The 17,266-nt window shown below is 34.8% G+C and overlaps 1 protein-coding gene across 23 annotated transcripts in view; it reads right to left on the reverse strand.

Annotated features, from left to right (window-relative positions):
* MLIP (muscular LMNA interacting protein) overlaps nucleotides 1-17,266 on the reverse strand; it is a 283,019-nt gene that overhangs the window by 35,599 nt on the left and 230,154 nt on the right. For 19 of the 23 annotated variants that reach the window (XM_028479081.2, XM_028479073.2, XM_028479091.2 and 16 more), the window contains one exon: nucleotides 1,465-1,671. The exons of 3 other annotated variants lie outside the window; for them this stretch is intronic. In XM_028479081.2, the coding sequence (XP_028334882.1) occupies nucleotides 1,465-1,671 (207 nt within the window). Of the gene's footprint in view, nucleotides 1-1,464; nucleotides 1,672-10,143; nucleotides 11,602-17,266 lie in introns of those variants that run through there. One more of the 23 variants, XM_028479087.2, reaches the window with a different exon arrangement.

Genomic DNA, 17,266 nt, shown 5'->3' on the forward strand with positions numbered 1-17,266 from the left:
ATAGGGAGGGTGGGAGGGAGGGAGACGCAAGAGGGAAGAGATATGGGAACATATGTATATGTATAACGGATTCACTTTGTTGTAAAGGATAAACTAACACACTATTGTAAAACAGTTATACTCCAATAAAGATGTTTAAAAAAAATGTCAAAAGAAGAGCTATTTGAAGCAATTGATATCTATAAAATACAATTATAATCCTATCATACATGATAATTTATATAAGAAAATGGTTGTTATTATCAGAATTTTTAACTCTGTTTAATAGCTAAATGGATGTCATAGATGTTGGCTAGTACTAAAAGAGGGAGAATTACAGATAATATAAAATCATTTTAAAATATCATACTCTCCTTGAAATACTTCTTTTTTCTAGACCTAGAATGAGAAGCAACCAAAGGTCATACAAATGTCATCCTGAACTTTGCCTAAAAACATTTGTTTTACAGAAAACGGATGCTTTAAAAATTTAATTCAGGGTTGACAACTCAGTCATGATAAATGTTATTAAATATAAAAAGATAATTTTTCCTCATATAATTATGTTCACTTTTTAGATGATTCTTTGTGTTTAGACTGGGTTTATGAACATTTTTTTAATGCTTTACGGCCCAAGGAATATTGTTCAACTACATATGCCCTTGATTGATTTCCAAGTATAGAGGTGTATTTCATTAAATATAGAGAATTTGCAAAACAAATGTTTTAAAACAAGATTTTCCATTTTAAAAAAAGATTTAATTGCAGGTTGATTTTGACTAGTCAATTCTTTTAGAAAAGTTTCAAGGTCTGAGAGTTTGTGTTAAGCCAGAATGTCTTTATGGTGATGCTCAGAAGAGCAAAGGATGCTTATACATAAGCCTCATGTGCTATTGACTGCTTGCTTCTAATAAAATATTTATGATTACATTCCAAAGCCAACTATAAGTATTTTTGCTTTTTTAAAAATATATATACATATTTTTTATGTACTGAACACCTCATTACTTGTTACATATCCCATCACTATACATTATGAGGCAGATAGATACATTTTTAAATAAAATATTAATATTATATTGCAGATATCTGCAGAAATTCTAATTATTTCTTTGCCCACTGACTGCAATTATAAATGCTTCCTCTTCAAGGCATTGTCATTTTAAGAAGCTTTTTAATAATGTTGAACTAAGACTAGAAGATAAATTAATAATGGCATCTTTTAAGGTTTTGAAACATGTCTTGGGATTTCCACCTTGGGATTAGAACATGAAACAATGAGCAATGCAAATTAGGAAATGACTTTTAAAGGAAACATAAATATTTCATAATTCCCCAAGGTTATTATCTTTTTTTAAGGACATGTGTCTTCACACAAATATTTAACATTCTTAATATATTTAAATATTCTTAATATATGTTTCCTCCACATATAAGCTTCGAAAGTTAAGCATGAAGAAGGTTCACAGCACAGGGCATTCTCACCTTATTATATGCGTTGTGACTAGACAGGGTGTGAGAATTCTCCTGTTCATCACTCAGGGAGAAGGAGGACAAGTGACTGAAGGGTCCTGGGGTAAGACAGTCAGCGTGTGGGAGTGTCTGTGGACGCATCAGAGACTTAGCAGGAGGATGGAGTTTAGTCTGATATAAAGGATGGAGAGAAAAAGGCTTGGGAGGGACAGGCACATCCTGGGAAGAAGAAAGGCATAAAGAGGATGTTAGTGGGCAAAGGTCAAGCTCACTTGGAATTAAGTCTAAATATTATAGACTTTGCATCAGAATCTTTTACTAGTTGGAAGAAAACCTCCCATCATATTCTGGATCCTCACAAGACTCCTGCTTTTATAGTGCATTGTCTGTCTCTTCCAGTAATTCTTGTTGGTTGCCCATCTCCAGCCTCTCCTTGCAGAACTGATCAAGTGCTCACAGAGTCTCCCAACAGGGCCATGTTTGTTTAAGGAAGGAGAGAGCTCATCCCAAAGTGGGGAGGATGGGACTAGAAAAATGTTCATTGAAGAGGTAGTAACAGTGGAAATTAATTTAAAGGTGCTTGTGATTTGGTCTGGAAGAAACTGGGGCAGAAAGGGGGAGGGCATAATAGACGTATCAACTCATTGTATAATTCATAGTGCCATGAGTTTCCAGTTGGGCTGAGTATGGGGAGGGGCTCAGGAAGAGGTGAGTCTAGAAAGAATGAACGAAGATGTCCATTCCAGGCAGGGTGTTACTTTGGAAAAAAACTGGAGAACAAACAGACATGCTCAAATGTAGAGGGGAAAGGTAATGAGGTCTTAACTAGAGAGGGTCGTTCCATCCCCTGGAAAGGGATGCCTTCCTGAGGAAGTCTTTGAGAAAGTAAGAGCTACTAGATGAGGCCTTGAATTATGTGAACAGAACAAGGAAACCACAAGAGGGAAGTCCTGAATCTACAAAGAAAACTCACAAGAAAGGCCTATATATATATATACGCATCATAAAAGAAAAGGGCTACTATTTTGCAGACCATTTTTAAGCACCTCTTATATTCCTGAAATTTTTAATGTAAGATAATAAATTGACAGTGATTATCCTACAGTAAAACCTCTTAGGGGATAAAACTTCTAAAATAAAACCTGTTTTATTCACCTTTGAGACCTCAGCATCAAGCATAATGCCTAATAGAGCAGATGTTTAATGCAGTAATCATTGAATTTTCAAAAGAATATAATATTTTCAATGAGGTCAAGAATGCCATTAGTAATGAATGAATGTGTTTGGCTTTGTGTGAAATGGAAATTCAGTGCAAAATAATGCACATTGCTCAAAATGACATTCAGCTAAACAGGTAAATTCAACTTTTAAGACTATACAATTAATATTTCTTTTCATGTAAGCTGAATTGATTTTGCCAAAGCCATGTATTTTTAAGCCACTGATTGGTTTTCTAAAATTTATGCTGAATGTGTTTGCTGTATCAGTAGATGCCCCCACAATGGGTTCAAACTTACTTTAAAAACTTAGTTCAAAACATACTTTAAAAAACTCTTGGAAAATTTTAAGCAGGTTAGAGAATTAAATTCTAGGGTTTTTAAGTTTGTAAAAATGAGGGGTTTTAACCTTATGTACCTGGAAAATGTGACTAAAAGTGTTTTATTTTATCAGTTTCTTGTTTGTGCTTCAAGTGTTTATTTTATATATCAAGCAATTACAAATATACATTCTCATTTCACACACACAGACTACAAACATACACTTCTTAAAAAGATAGCATCCTATATACAGTGTTCTGCATCTTATTTGTTTGAGGTTTCTTTTTTTTTCCATTTGGTTACAGTTTTGGAACATTTCTATATCAGTACATGAAAGCTATGGATTCCCTATAACACACATTACTGAGTTATCTCACTGATGATAATCATCATTCAGTGATTCTCTTGGAAGTCCCAGGTATATCACCTAAAATATTAAATCACCTAACACAGTCATAAATTTATCTCTTCTTTTCCAGTTTTTATATTTTTCAGGACTTTCTTTTGTCTAATCCCATTGGCTATTGCCTCTAACATTATTATTATTAAATAATAGTCACGTTAATGTGCAATTTAATGGAAAGGTTGTAGTATTTGCCCACTAAAGATGGCTTTTAGATTAAAATGTATTCTAATTGTGTTTTATTTCTCAATCAACTATTTCATTATTTTATCAACAACTAATTAATCAGTGTGGAAAAGGATTAATATGAAAATTGAGTAGTAAGCACAAAGACTAGCTGTGTAAGAAAAAGACAGCATTGTTATTGATAGTTGACAGTGCCTAGGAAGAGGACCTGAACAGTCTCTGGTTTACAGTCTGGCTTCAGCTTTTTTTGCTTTCCTTGAATGTTTTTTTAAAATTTATTTATTTATCTTTTTGAAGTATAGTTGATTTACAATATTGTGTTAGTTTGGGTGGACAGCAAAATGATTGTTATACATACATATATCTATTTTTTTCAGATTCTTTTCCCTTATAGGTTATTACAAAATACTGAGTATATTTCCCTGTGCTATATAGTAGGTCCTAGCTGTTTATCTCTTTTATATACAATAGTGTGTATATGTTAATGTCAAACTCCTAATTTATCCCTCCCCCCACCTTTTCCCTTTGGTAACCATGAGTTTGTTTTCTATGTCTGTGGGTCTGTTTCTCTTTTGTATATAAGTTTATTTGTATCATTTTTCTCCGATGGTTCAAGAATCCATTGTGAGAATGTCAGGAGGCAGCCTGTAGTGATCCAGGGGAATCCAAGAGTTCCTTATAGGGAGCAATCTAACCAAGGTCAAACCAATCCAGAGGGAAAAGTTTGAAGAGGGTGTGCTGCTCTGTGTTCTACACTTCAAAGCTCTCTGGGCTAACCTCCATCTCTCAGGAGTCAGTCAAACCTGAACACTTCTGTAGGGTCAGATGGTATCAGCTATTCCAGGCAGCTGGGCAGGGAGGAAAGAGCAGAATTTTATCAGCGTTTGCACAGGCCAAAGAGAGCTAAGAATCTTGGACAAGCTCACTTGAGCACTGTCTGTGGTCAGGACTGTATAAGGCAGAAAGGACCCTTGGTGGTGACAGCCTCTACAGGTATGTCACTGGAGGCACGTTTTCCAATCTTTGCTGCTTGTCTTCTATGCTTTGTGTAGGTTGTTATCCTGAGATTCTTTTACCATCTTCCTGGGAATTTGCTTTGCTTTTCTCTTGTATTTGATCTCCTGTTTCCAGTAGCCCATGTTTTTTCTTTTCCATGTTTCTTCTCATTCACTGGGCCTTAAAGGTGCTTCCTGGGAAAATGGAATTTGGGAAGCCAATTTTTGACACCTTGCATGTTGAAAACTTTGTTCTGTCCTTGTATAATTTTTTGGACTAAATCATTTAATTTTTTTGGATTAAATCATTTAATTTTAAAAATTAAATCAAAATTCTAAGTTGCAAAATAATTTCCTTCAGAATTTTGAAAGTATTGTTACACTGCTATAGTGTTACTACACTGTTACTATTTTACACACTTTTTTCAAAAACATATTTTTTATGTATGATTTCTACAGCTTTTCTGTTTTACAGTTATTTTTGTCAATTCTCATCAGTTCCTTTCTTTTACTTTTCTTATGAGCAGGAGATCTTACTGTTCTTTAATTTTCCAAATTGAATATTTAATTGATTTATTTTTATTCTCTTATTCATTAAACATATTTAGAGTTATAAATTATCTTCCAAGGGCTATTTTAACTATATTTTATAAGTTATAATAGATGATTTTTTTCATTGTCTTTTTCTCCACAGAGAAATTTTATTTTGAATTTCCCCTTTAATCAAATAATTTGTTAAAGAGCAAATTTTTCAACATACAAATGGCAGGGACTTTTTGTGTTTTCTAAATTTGTTATTAATTTATAAAATTTTTGTGATCAGAGAAATTTCTCTGTATTATTTTTATCTTGGCAGTTAATAGTTCTTTTATTGAGGTAGAGTTGATTTACAATATTATATAAATTTTAGGTGTACAACATTGTGATTCACAATTTTAAAGATTATACTACATTTATAGTTATTATAAAATATTGGCTATATTCCCTGTGCTCTACAATGTATCTTTGTAGCTTATTTATTTTATACATAGTAGTTTGTACTCTTAATCCCTTACCCCTATCTTGTATTACTTTTATCATGGCAACTAAAAGCTTTTCCTTTTAGGCCTAATCTCAATACATGGTTGGGTTTTGTGAAGAGTCCACAGATATGCAAAAGAATAGTTTTTGTTTTGGTTTGGTTTTTTTTCAGGATACAGAACCCAACTACATATATATTAATTCAATTTACTTTAGAGGATCTATTTTTACCCACTGTCCTATGTAATCTATCAAAAACTATAAAATGAGTTAAAGTATTTTACCACCAATATATTTTCACTTTTTCTCATCCTATCTCTTGCTTTTGCCTTATGAGCGTTGATGTTATATTTTAATGTTTAGATACTCTGATTGTATTTTCCATGTAAAGTTTATCCTTTAGCATAGAAGGGGGTCTTGTTTGTCTTGTTTAAGGAAATTTTGGCCTGAATTCAACCTTCCCATTCTGAACATTATAACCTCTCCTTTCCTTTTGCTTGTAGCACCTAGAACACTTTGTTATCCTCAGCTGTTCTCAATCACTTGGTTTAACAGTCCCAGCTTAAAGACTGCTTTTGTTTGTTATCTAATCTAGGAAGCTTTTCTTTTCCCTTTTTAAAAAATTTATCTCCATAGTAAAGGAATCTTTCCTAGACCATAAATTTTTGCAAGAGGTTCATATGAGGAAGGGACCACTGCCTGAGATTGTCTTTGTGCTCCAAAGATACAGGCTTTGGGGTGTGAGTCTGTCTAATTTTTCCTCAAATGATGAAGACTGTCAGCTATACAGTATTTTACATAGCAACTTATCTGTGTCCAGGCTGTCACAGAAAGAGAGAGCCTCCTGCAAATATGACTTCCTCTGTGATTCACTCTATAGCCTTACCTCCTCTGCTTCCTAGAACAAAATCAGTTCAGGGATCTTCTGTTGCCAACATATGCACCCATGCAAAGACAAGGGATTGGGGGTTTGCGTATTAAGGTGTATGCCACACATCCAAGGTGGGTATTTTCCCAAAGAACAGTGATTTCATTAAATTCACTTATTTTAGAGAATAAAATATATTCTGACTTATTTCTGGCTTATTTTTCCTTTAAGTCTGAAAAAATGATTTTATTAAAGTCACTTATTTCAGAAAATAAAATATGTGCTGACTTATTTTTCCTTAAGTCTGAAAAAAAGTCACTCATATATTTCATATTTAGAACACAAATGCTATAAATTGAGAATATTTTTAAATTTATACTTTGATCCAGCTGCATAATAAAATTCCAATATAGTGTAATTTGCTTATTCTTACTTATTCAAATCTTCAGTGGCATTTTCTATGCATTTTCTAATGGTATTTGATACAAAGGAATGAATTTCAGTTCACCATTCTTTTGTTTTCTATGTATTATATTATGATGTTTACTGTAGCAGGAAGAACACATGTATCCCCAATTAAATTGGGTTTTCAATTTTTCCCTTATTAAGATTCCTCATAAAAGACTCTCAACATTTACTTAAGCAAAACTTTAAAAATTATAATATTAAGTACTCTTTGTCTTTAAACATTCCTGAAAATTGAACTTCATTTCCAAGCCCCAGATGCCTACTTTGGAAATGTCTTACTAATTATGATGTCATAATACAATTTTTAGTTAAAATTCAAGGCAAAAATATAAGGTTAGGGCTAGGTATGTTAATAATGAAAGCAGTTATGAAACAGAAATAGACTCACAGACATAGAGAACAGACTTGTGTTTGCCAAGGGTGGGAGGCAAGGGAGAGGAATGGATTGGGAGTGTGGGATTAGAAGATGCAAACTATTATATGTAGGATGGGTAAACAACAAGGTCCTACTGTATATACAACAGGGAACTATATTCAGTATCCTGTGGTAAACCATAATGAAAAAGAATATGAAAAAGAATATAGTATATAACTGAATCACTTTGCTGTAGAGCAGAAATTAACACAAAATTATAAATCAACTATACTTCAATAAAATTTTTAAAAATAATGAAAGCAGGTATAAAATCTTATTGCAAATAATTTCAAAAATTTCAAAAAATTAGCCTACTTCTTGTCAAATTCCAGTAGGTTAACACTGATAAATATACAACTTATATTTATGGCTGGCTGATAACATACTTATCTAGACCTAGGTGTGATGTGATGACCTCTGTCATTTCTTATTGTTTATATCTATATGAATAGTGGAATATTCAATCGAGATTATTTTGCAGGAGTTTTTTTAGTAAAGTTATCTTCTCACTCTCTGAAGATTATTTTAGTCAAAAATAATTGAAATGATAAGTCATATACCAAGTTGGGCACATGAACGGCAATAGGGTGCAACAGGCTTAAGGAATAGTCAACTAAGGACTCTCTGTCCATTGCACCAAGTTGGAGAGCCATGACCCTTTTTTTCCCCACAGGACTATACTTATTAGATGCTTGCAGTTGAAAGAATCTCAATGATGATGGAAAGTAGGGGATGGGGCAAGAGACCCTTACTCAGAAAATCTCACCTAGAATATACATGAGCTGTGTCTAGCATTCAGAACTACGAAAGAGACCAATGTAAAGCCATATACATCAGGAAACCCTAAAATCTTTTTTATTGCTTTAGGTTAGGAGCTGGCCTACTTTTTCTGTAAAGGCCCTGATACTGTTTTTTTTTTTTTTAACATCTTTATTGGAGTATAATTGCTTTACAATGATGTGTTAGTTTCTGCTGTATAACAAAGTGAATCAGCTATACATATACATATACATATATCCCCATATCCCCTCCCTCTTGCGTCTCCCTCCCATCCTCCCTATCCCACCCCTCTAGGTGGTCACAAAACACTGAGCTGATCTCCCTGTGCTATGTGGCTGCTTCCCACTAGCTATCTATTTTACATTTGGTAGTGTATATAGTCCATGCTACTCTCTCACTTTGTCCCAGCTTACACTTCCCACTCCCTATGTCCTCAAGTCCATTCTCTATGTCTGCGCCTTTATTCCTGCCCTGCCCCTAGGTTCTTCAGAGCCATTAATTTTTTTTTAGATTCCATATTTCTGTGTTAGAACACAGTATTTGTTTTTCTCTTTCTGACTTACTTCACTCTGTATGACAGACTCCAGGTCCATCCATCTCACTACAAATAACTCAATTCCATTTCTTTTCATGGCTGAGTAATATTCCATTGTATATACGTGCCACATCTTCTTTATCCACTCATGTGTCAATGGACACTTAGGTTGCTTGCATGTCCTGGCTATTGTAAATAGAGCTGCAATGAACATTGTGGTACATGACTCGTTTTTGAATTATGGTTTTCTCAGGGTATATGTCCAAGAGTGGGATTGCTCGGTCATATGGTAGTTCTATTTTTAGTTTTTAAGGAACCTCCATACTGTTCTCCATAGTGGCTGTATCAATTTACATTCCCACCAATGGACAGGTCATCCAAAATGAAAATAAATAGGGAAACACAAGCTTTAAATGACACATTAAACAAGATGGACTTAATTGATATTTATAGGACATTCCATCCAAAAGCAGCAGAATACACTTTATTCTCAAGTGCTCATGGAATATTCTCCAGGATAGATCATATCTTGGGTCACAAATCAAGCCTTGGTAAATTTAAGAAAATTGAAATTATATCAAGTATCTTTTCTGAACACAACGCTATGAGACTACTTATCAATTACAGGAAAAAAAATCTGTAAAACATGCAAACACATGAAGGCTAAACAATACACTACTAAATAACCAAGAGATCACTGAAGAAATCAAAGAGGAAATCAAAAAATACCTAGAAACAAATGACAATGAAAACACGATGACCCAAAACCTATGGGATGCAGCAAAAGCAGTTCTAAGAGGGAAGTTTATAGCAATAAAATCCTACCTCAAGAAACAAGAAACATCTCAAATAAACAACCTAACTTTACACCTAAAACAATTAGAGAAAGAAGAACAAAAAACAAACAGATACTGTATTTTGTAGGCTTTGCAAGCCATATATTCTGTCACAATTACTACTGCTATGATAGCATGAAAGCAGCCTCAGATAATATATAAATGAATAAGCATGACTGTGTGTCAATAATGCTTTATGGAAGAGGTGGTGAATCAGATCTGACCCACAGACTATAGCTTCTAAACCTAAAGGTTTGAAAACAACACACATTAATAAAATCATTTTTATGTTTGACCTGCACCCTGCCTCCCTTCCAATGAATTATCTTGAGGTTGGTACATTTTTCTTTGGAGATCACTATTTGAAATGATTCCTGAAAATGAACATCATTCTACCCTGCTTTGTTATTCAGCAGATGAATCTCATAAGGTTCTAGTTTTTGAGGGAAGAACAGGAATCATAAAATTCTCTTGTATGTGTTTTTATCAGTGAGATATGTAACATAGTTATTTCCCATAAAATCCTTACAGTGCTTTTCACTTACTTGAGAATTGTCTTTTTCAATATAAAAATACTTCGAACAAATTTTTCAAAAGAAAAGAAGCTTTATTTGAGAGTTTTGTTTGTAAAAAAGAATTGACAATTTGGCTTGATTATCATATCCTGCAAAACTTCAAGAACACACGAAGTTATGAAGCAAATAATATCTTTGTTCATTAGAGAAAGATTACCAAAAACATGCAGAGAATAAATTCATTTAACTTTATTAGTTAAAAGAACTACAGAGCCAGTAGAATTAAATATTGACAGAGACATCATAAAAGTAATGCTATAGCAATATCTGATGCATTCATCACTCTAGAGGAAGCCCACTTTCTACTCAGCCATCAAGTCAAATTGTTTAACCGTAAAAGCTGTTTCCATTGCAACACCAAAGGGCATTGGAATGCATATGGGCTCTTCATTAAAGCCTACACATCTGAGGCTCTTTTGTTCCCTCTGTTTTTTTAAACCTCCTTTCCTGTGGTTTGGTAGTGAAAGGTGAAAATCCATTTTCCCCTTGCTCTCACTGTCCCCTCTACACACCACACAGTTATCTGTACCTTTTGAAACTCAGAGCACCACTGCGTGAAATTACTGGAGACTTTAACTCCATCCTTTCTTCCCTCTCCCCAACTCTTTGGGAAAACGAAACATTTTTTTCTTTTTTTAACAACACATTTTTAAATGCAGCACTTATATTCAGCTTTTCTTTCCTTCCTGGATCCTATAGTAATCCAAAATCAGAATTTTAGCATTTCTGCTAAAGTTTTAATTTAAAACAACACCCCGTTCATAAAGTCAAGGACGATTACAATGTATTTCTTAAAGAGTGCGTCCTTCGTCCAAAGAGGTATCAACATTTTACAGACATGATCACAGAAACTCCAAATTACTAAGAAGAGATTCTAATCATCTACATTTCACTAAGATCAAGCCAAGATAAGTTAGGTCTCTTAATTTTGAACATATGGCATAACTTCTTGCTTATCAGCCCTAATTTTAAAGCATCCATGTGCATTTTAAAAACAGACATACTTAAAGCAACACATCTATTTCAGATCCTGACTTGAACCAAAAAATTTGAACTTGTTAAATACGAAAAAACTAGCATATGCTTAGCTACTTCAAATTCCCTATTAAAAAAAATTAAAGGACTAAAACATAATTGTGAAGATAGGATTTGGATTATTTAGTTCTGAAAGTTTGTGGTTGTCTGAAAGCAAGTTTCACAGAGCAGATAACACAGATAAAGTGTAAAGATATTTGACTGAGATATGCTCAAGGGAAAAGAAAGAGGAAGTATATTATAATCAATCACAGTGGGCACTAGAGCATGAAAATCCTGAGTTTTATGTTTTTCTATACATATAGTTTAATTCTCATCCTACATTCTGACATGGATGCATTTGGGGGAAAAGGTGCAATTTAAGTTGAAGAAGTTAGAAAGTAACACAGAAAAGAGGCTTCTCTGATTTCTCCTCATGGTGGGAAGAAAGAAGAGAATGTATTTGGCGGCCCTTTAGTAGGAAGTCAACTCCTTTCTTCCAAAATTATAGTGCTCCTAAAAGAAATGATAACAACAGTAAACATTTAAAAATTTGCATTCCCTTTAAAGTGTCCAGAGCTCTTTCACAGTGACTGTTTCATTTAATCATGAATGGGTATGAGTATGGGTACCATTAGAAATGAGATTAGTAGCCCCATTTTTCTAGGATGAAACTGAAGTTCAGAGAGTTGGCTGATCTTCCCAGGATCACACCAAACCCATGTTCTTTCCATTGCATTCTATCGTAATGTTTCTCTCCTTTGCATCAAGCAGGAAAGTTACTGCTGGAGCAGTAGGCTCCAGTAACCAATAGTGAAGGTAGGGTCCCTTAATGCATTAGGCAACCAGAGGGCCAGGTCGTGGAGTGTGTAGCCTGAGTGTGAAGTAGACAGGTCAGAGCGAGAAGGTACAAAGGGTTGCAGAGAAGGTTAAGAGTAGCAGGAAGGAGACAGAGACCGAGGTTCAGATATTTAGAACCCACTAGAATCTAAGCTCCATGGGATCAAGGATATTGTCTGCTCTGTTTGAGAAAGCACCCATATCTTTTTTGGCACAAACATAAATGGCTGGACGCTAAGAAGAGACAGAAGGGAAGTGAATGTGGAGAGAAGTAGCGACACCATCCATCAGGGACACCATCCACAGCAAGGACTACAAGCCCAGAAATACTTTCCAGTCCCTTCTCCCCTACACTCCTATGCTCTGTGGTCCTTCCACCAACATGGGCAGCTAAGGCTTAATACCATCTTCATATCTCAGGGTAAGATTTTGGTGGTGACTCTTAAAACTGAATTTCAAAGAGAAATTCAGTATATTTAATGTACAAGATACATTAAATGTAGCCTTCATATTGTTCACGTTAACAAAGCATTATAATTTTAAAGAAAAATGATATTGTGGTTTTTAATATCCTGAAGTTTTGTTCCTTTGAATCTACTATTGTTTTACCAAGAAATTTAAGTGAAAGTGTTGATGTTCAGCAACCAAATTGTGTTTCCTGTACACAGCCTGTCACCAGTCTAAAATCACATTTCAGAGAGATCTAGAAAGGCAAAAATTATCCCCAAAGTTCATTACAAGGATTATCCCAGAGTCTTTTGTGATTATGAAACAAAGGAATCAAAGCATGATGTCTTCTACACTTAAAGAATGCAGAAACAGGAAATCCAGACACAGCCAAGACTTTGCTTTCATTATAGAAAGCATCTTTGTTTAAATTTTAGGTTGCCTACTTAGCCTTCTTATTCAGGATATTTGCAACGGAAATAGTTGTCAAGTTTGCCAATGTAAAAAAAGGAAAAAAGTAATTTAAGCAAATACCAGGACACTGATGCAGGCTGTTATATATGTGTGTCTTTTATATGAACACACACACACATATATATAAATTTATATACGTATATATAAATTTAATTTTGAAAAGAAATCATTTCTCTCCCAGGGATTTTAGTTTAAGGAAAAGCAAAACAAAGTATAGTTATTCAAAGGGAAATAATGACAATGAACCATATTGATGATTTCTTATTACTCCACAAATAGGAGGTAAATAGGACATGATTTTTTTAAAAAGGAAAAAAATCCAAATCAAAGAAAATATTCCCTACCCCAAATTTCTCAATCAAAAAGAAAAGAATCAAAGTAAACTCTATGGGGGTAGAACTAGTCTTATTTGTCATGATTTTGACCTAGACAGTAGATTATAAGATTTTCCATCTCTCCAAAGTTATGACCTGATTAATACTTGCTCTTTCTTTTTTTGAATCATCTAAGGATGTGAAATATCAGAAGGGTTCCAGTAATATTTAAGGGCATGAACACAGAATTTCAGGGTAAGGAGGTACCTTCGAAAGTACTTCATACAATACACTCATTTTGCAGATGTGTAATTAAATCCAGAATCAGGAATGACTTAGTCCAACAGCATGCATTTTAAGAGTTAACATCAGACTGCCTGACTTTTTAAAATTTCTCTTTCAGTTAATTGTCCTGACACATAACAATTGGGGAAATACAAGAAAGGGAAATGTCTAGAAAAGTGGTAAAGCCATAATTTTGCTGACATAGAGCCAAGGAAAATGTATGTTCCTTGTCAAACAGGGCTATCATTATGAGTAGTGGTTCCATGGAATGTGGAAATTCTCATAAATGGAGGCTTATTTACCTCCTTTGTGTAAATCAAATAGGGAAAAGTTCTTAGTTCAAACACAAAAGAAGGCACTTAATCAACTTTGGTTGAAAGAAAATGCCCCTGGCAGGTGTCACTTTGAGTATCATTAATCATAGAATTCTTGGAGCTGGAAGGGAGGCAAGAGGTGGGCTAGCCCAGAGTCTCTCAACCCCAGCGTTAGTGACATTTGGGGTAGGATAAGTCTTTGCTGTGGGGGACTGTCCTGGATACTGTAGGATGTTTAGCAGCATACCTGGCCTCTACCCACTGGGTGCCAGGAGCATGCCCAGCCCCAGTCATGACAGTAATGTCTGGGGCAAAGTCATGCCAGTTGAGAACCACTGGTCCCCTCATTTCACAAATGCACTGAGAAGAACTGGTTAACCACACAATCACAACTAGAACACACACTTCAGAGCTCTTTCTGAAAAAGCAACCTGCCCTAGTTCCCCTTTGGTTCAATTATGTATCATAATGAATAAGGGCATCAGATTTTGCATGAATGTGGTTTCTGAAATGTGAGGTGAAACTAGCCTGACTTTAAAATATGCTGCAAAGGGCCAGTCCTTCCATCAAATGCAATTCATGAGGGCCTAATACTTCCCAAAAGCCATTACGCCACAGATTGAGAAAAACACCTCTATTTTTCTGAGCCTACCCTATGGGATAAATATCATATATACTTGCTTTTATTTGAGCAGGTAAAATATGCTAAGCCTCTCAGCTCTACTGAACAAGGATAAATGACAATCTGGTTCCTGGTAAGTTGTTTCTTACAAAATGCATTTTCTGCTTTCAAGGAAAAGTAAGGTAAAAAATATTAAAGATCTAAAGGTTCATAAAACAAATTCATATTTGGATGGCTGGGCTAGAGTAGATTAAATTTCACTTAGGATGTCTAGATTTGGAGGTTAGAACATTATTTTAAAAAACTCTAAAAACATACCATCTCTCCCATCTCAAAGGAATCACCAGTTTTTAATTTACAAATTTACTAAAGATTGTTCTTTTCACACAGCCTTTGAGATAAAGAGAAATACATTTTTAATCCTGACTTTTTTTCCCCATATATTTATTTTAAATCACTTGCTTCACTAACCTGACTTCAGTTTTCACAGGTTGGACTTCTAAAGCTGTCTTTAGTTTCTTTAATGGAACTTAAAAAATAGTTTATTTACCAGTTTTAGCTCTCTGTTTCATTCTGTCCTATGCACCCTCTTGATTGCTCTTCTCATTTGGATTTATTGTTTTCTCTGCCAAAATGACAAACTCAGTTATTTTATCTTAGATCACAGTGAGGAAGAGAAAGTTTCCAAGTCTCTTCATATGACTCAGCTTCAAACTTCTATATATTGCTGTGACCTTTACATTTGTCATCATGCAAAGCTGGCCTAATCTCACCCACACTTTAAAATATCTAACAATCTCTCCAATGGTTAGAGATTATAACATTTATTCTAAACACATCAATCTTAGCATTTATATTCAAAGAATACCTCCAGTTTTTTACTACATCCTCCTCTAAATATATTCTACCTAGATTCCATTTCTCATAGGTCAAAGAAAATGTTCATTAGAGAAAAGAAAACCACAAGCCCCTCACCCTGGTTGCATTTCCTATGTACACTTATTGATAACTAGCACCCAAATTATGTTAAGGAAGTTGTAGAATTGAATCAGTTTAGAGAGGGATGGAGGAGATCATTGTAGACAATGTCCTGGGAGAGGTGCAACTTACGGTATAAAAGACAAAACTATACCAAAGCCATGTTGTTGTCACCATATAGTTCTATTCACAGGCTGACACTGACTCAAAGTTCAAGAAGTTTTGAGAAATTGACTCCTCTGAAGTAAAACATAAGAAAGGACCTTTTTTCTTGCCAACAAATAAAATGAACTTTCTAAACTTTGAATAATATTTATTTTGGCTATTACTTTAAATTATTTTTACACAGCTACCTTCTCCTCTTAAAATTCTGTTGTCTGATACTTTTCAGGTGAAACCAATAGAGAATTTTAAACTCTGTTTTAACAAAACCTTATTTTAAGTACTATTTGTCTTGCTTTTCCCTGGCTTTTCTCACACAAATATAAAGGAAAAAAACCCTTACTTTAAAACCATAATATACAAAAAGTTTTAAGTAAAAAAAAAATATTTTTTTTTTAAATTTTAAAAAATTGAAGAAAAGAAACAGCCTTCCAAATAGAAGTAATAAAAGTTTAGATATAATGACTACAGCTTTTTATTTCATAAATTTCAACCCTATTAGATGTAGATAAAAATGAAAATAAAGATTGAATTCAACCAAAACATAAAAAAGGAATATAATCTACATGAGAGGTTCTAAATATGGTAATCATCACCTCTCATAAATAAAGATATCTGGGGACATCACGAGTTAACAAAACATAGGACATATTTATATAAAGCTTTCAGATTATCATTGTTTCCCAATAGACTGGGGTATAGTCAGACACTACATATTCACCAATTTCTTAAACTACTAATGCTTCCAAGCTTAACTAATTATTAGAATTCAGTTGCTTAACTAATTATTAAATTATTCCATCTATTATGATAGAAGTGGTAAATAGGTCTTCTTTGTGTGTCTGTTTTAAAGCAAGTAAAAAGACTCCCTCTTGTAAGAGAACTGGAATCACAATTAACTGCTGAACCATCATTGACAGGAAAACACTGGAACTCACCAAAAATGATACCCCACATCCAGAGAAAAAGGAGAAGCCACAATGAGATGGTAAGAGGGGGCGCAATCACAATGAAATCAAATCCCATAACTGCTGGTTGGGTGACTCACAAACTGGAGAACATTTATATCACAGAAGTCCACCCACTGGAGTGAAGGTTCTGAGCCCCACATTAGGCTTCCCAACCTGAGGATCCGGCAATGAGAGAAGGAATTCCTAGGGAATCAGACTTTGAAGGCTAGTGGGATTTGATTGCAGGACTTCTAAAGGACTGGGGGGAACAGAGATTCTACTCTTGGAGGGCACACACAAAGTAGTGTGTGCGTCGGGACCCAGGGGAAGGAGCAGTGACCCCATAGGAAACTGAACCAGACCTACTTGCTAGTGTTGGAGAGTCTCCTGAAGAGGCAGGGGGTGGCTGTCTTTTACCATGAGGACAAGGACACTGACAGCAGAAGTTTTGGGAATTAATCCTTGGTGTGAGCCCTCCCAGAGTCCACCATTAGCCCAACCAAAGAGCCAGGTATGATCCAGTGTTGGGTCACCTCAGGCCAAACAACCAACAAGGAGTGAATCCAGCCCCACCCATCAGCAGACAAGAGGATTAAACTTTTACTGAGCTCCGCCCACCAGAGCAACACCCAGCTCTACCCACCACCAGCCCCTCCCATCAGGAAACTTACACAAGCCTCTTAGATAACCTCATCCACCAGAGGGCAGATAGCAGGAGCAAGATGAGCTACAATCCTGCAGCCTTTGGAACAAAAACCACATTCACAGAAAGATAGACAAGATGAAAAGGCAGAG

This window comes from Physeter macrocephalus, chromosome 18 (assembly GCF_002837175.3).
Source record: "Physeter macrocephalus isolate SW-GA chromosome 18, ASM283717v5, whole genome shotgun sequence".
NCBI lineage: Eukaryota > Metazoa > Chordata > Mammalia > Artiodactyla > Physeteridae > Physeter > Physeter macrocephalus.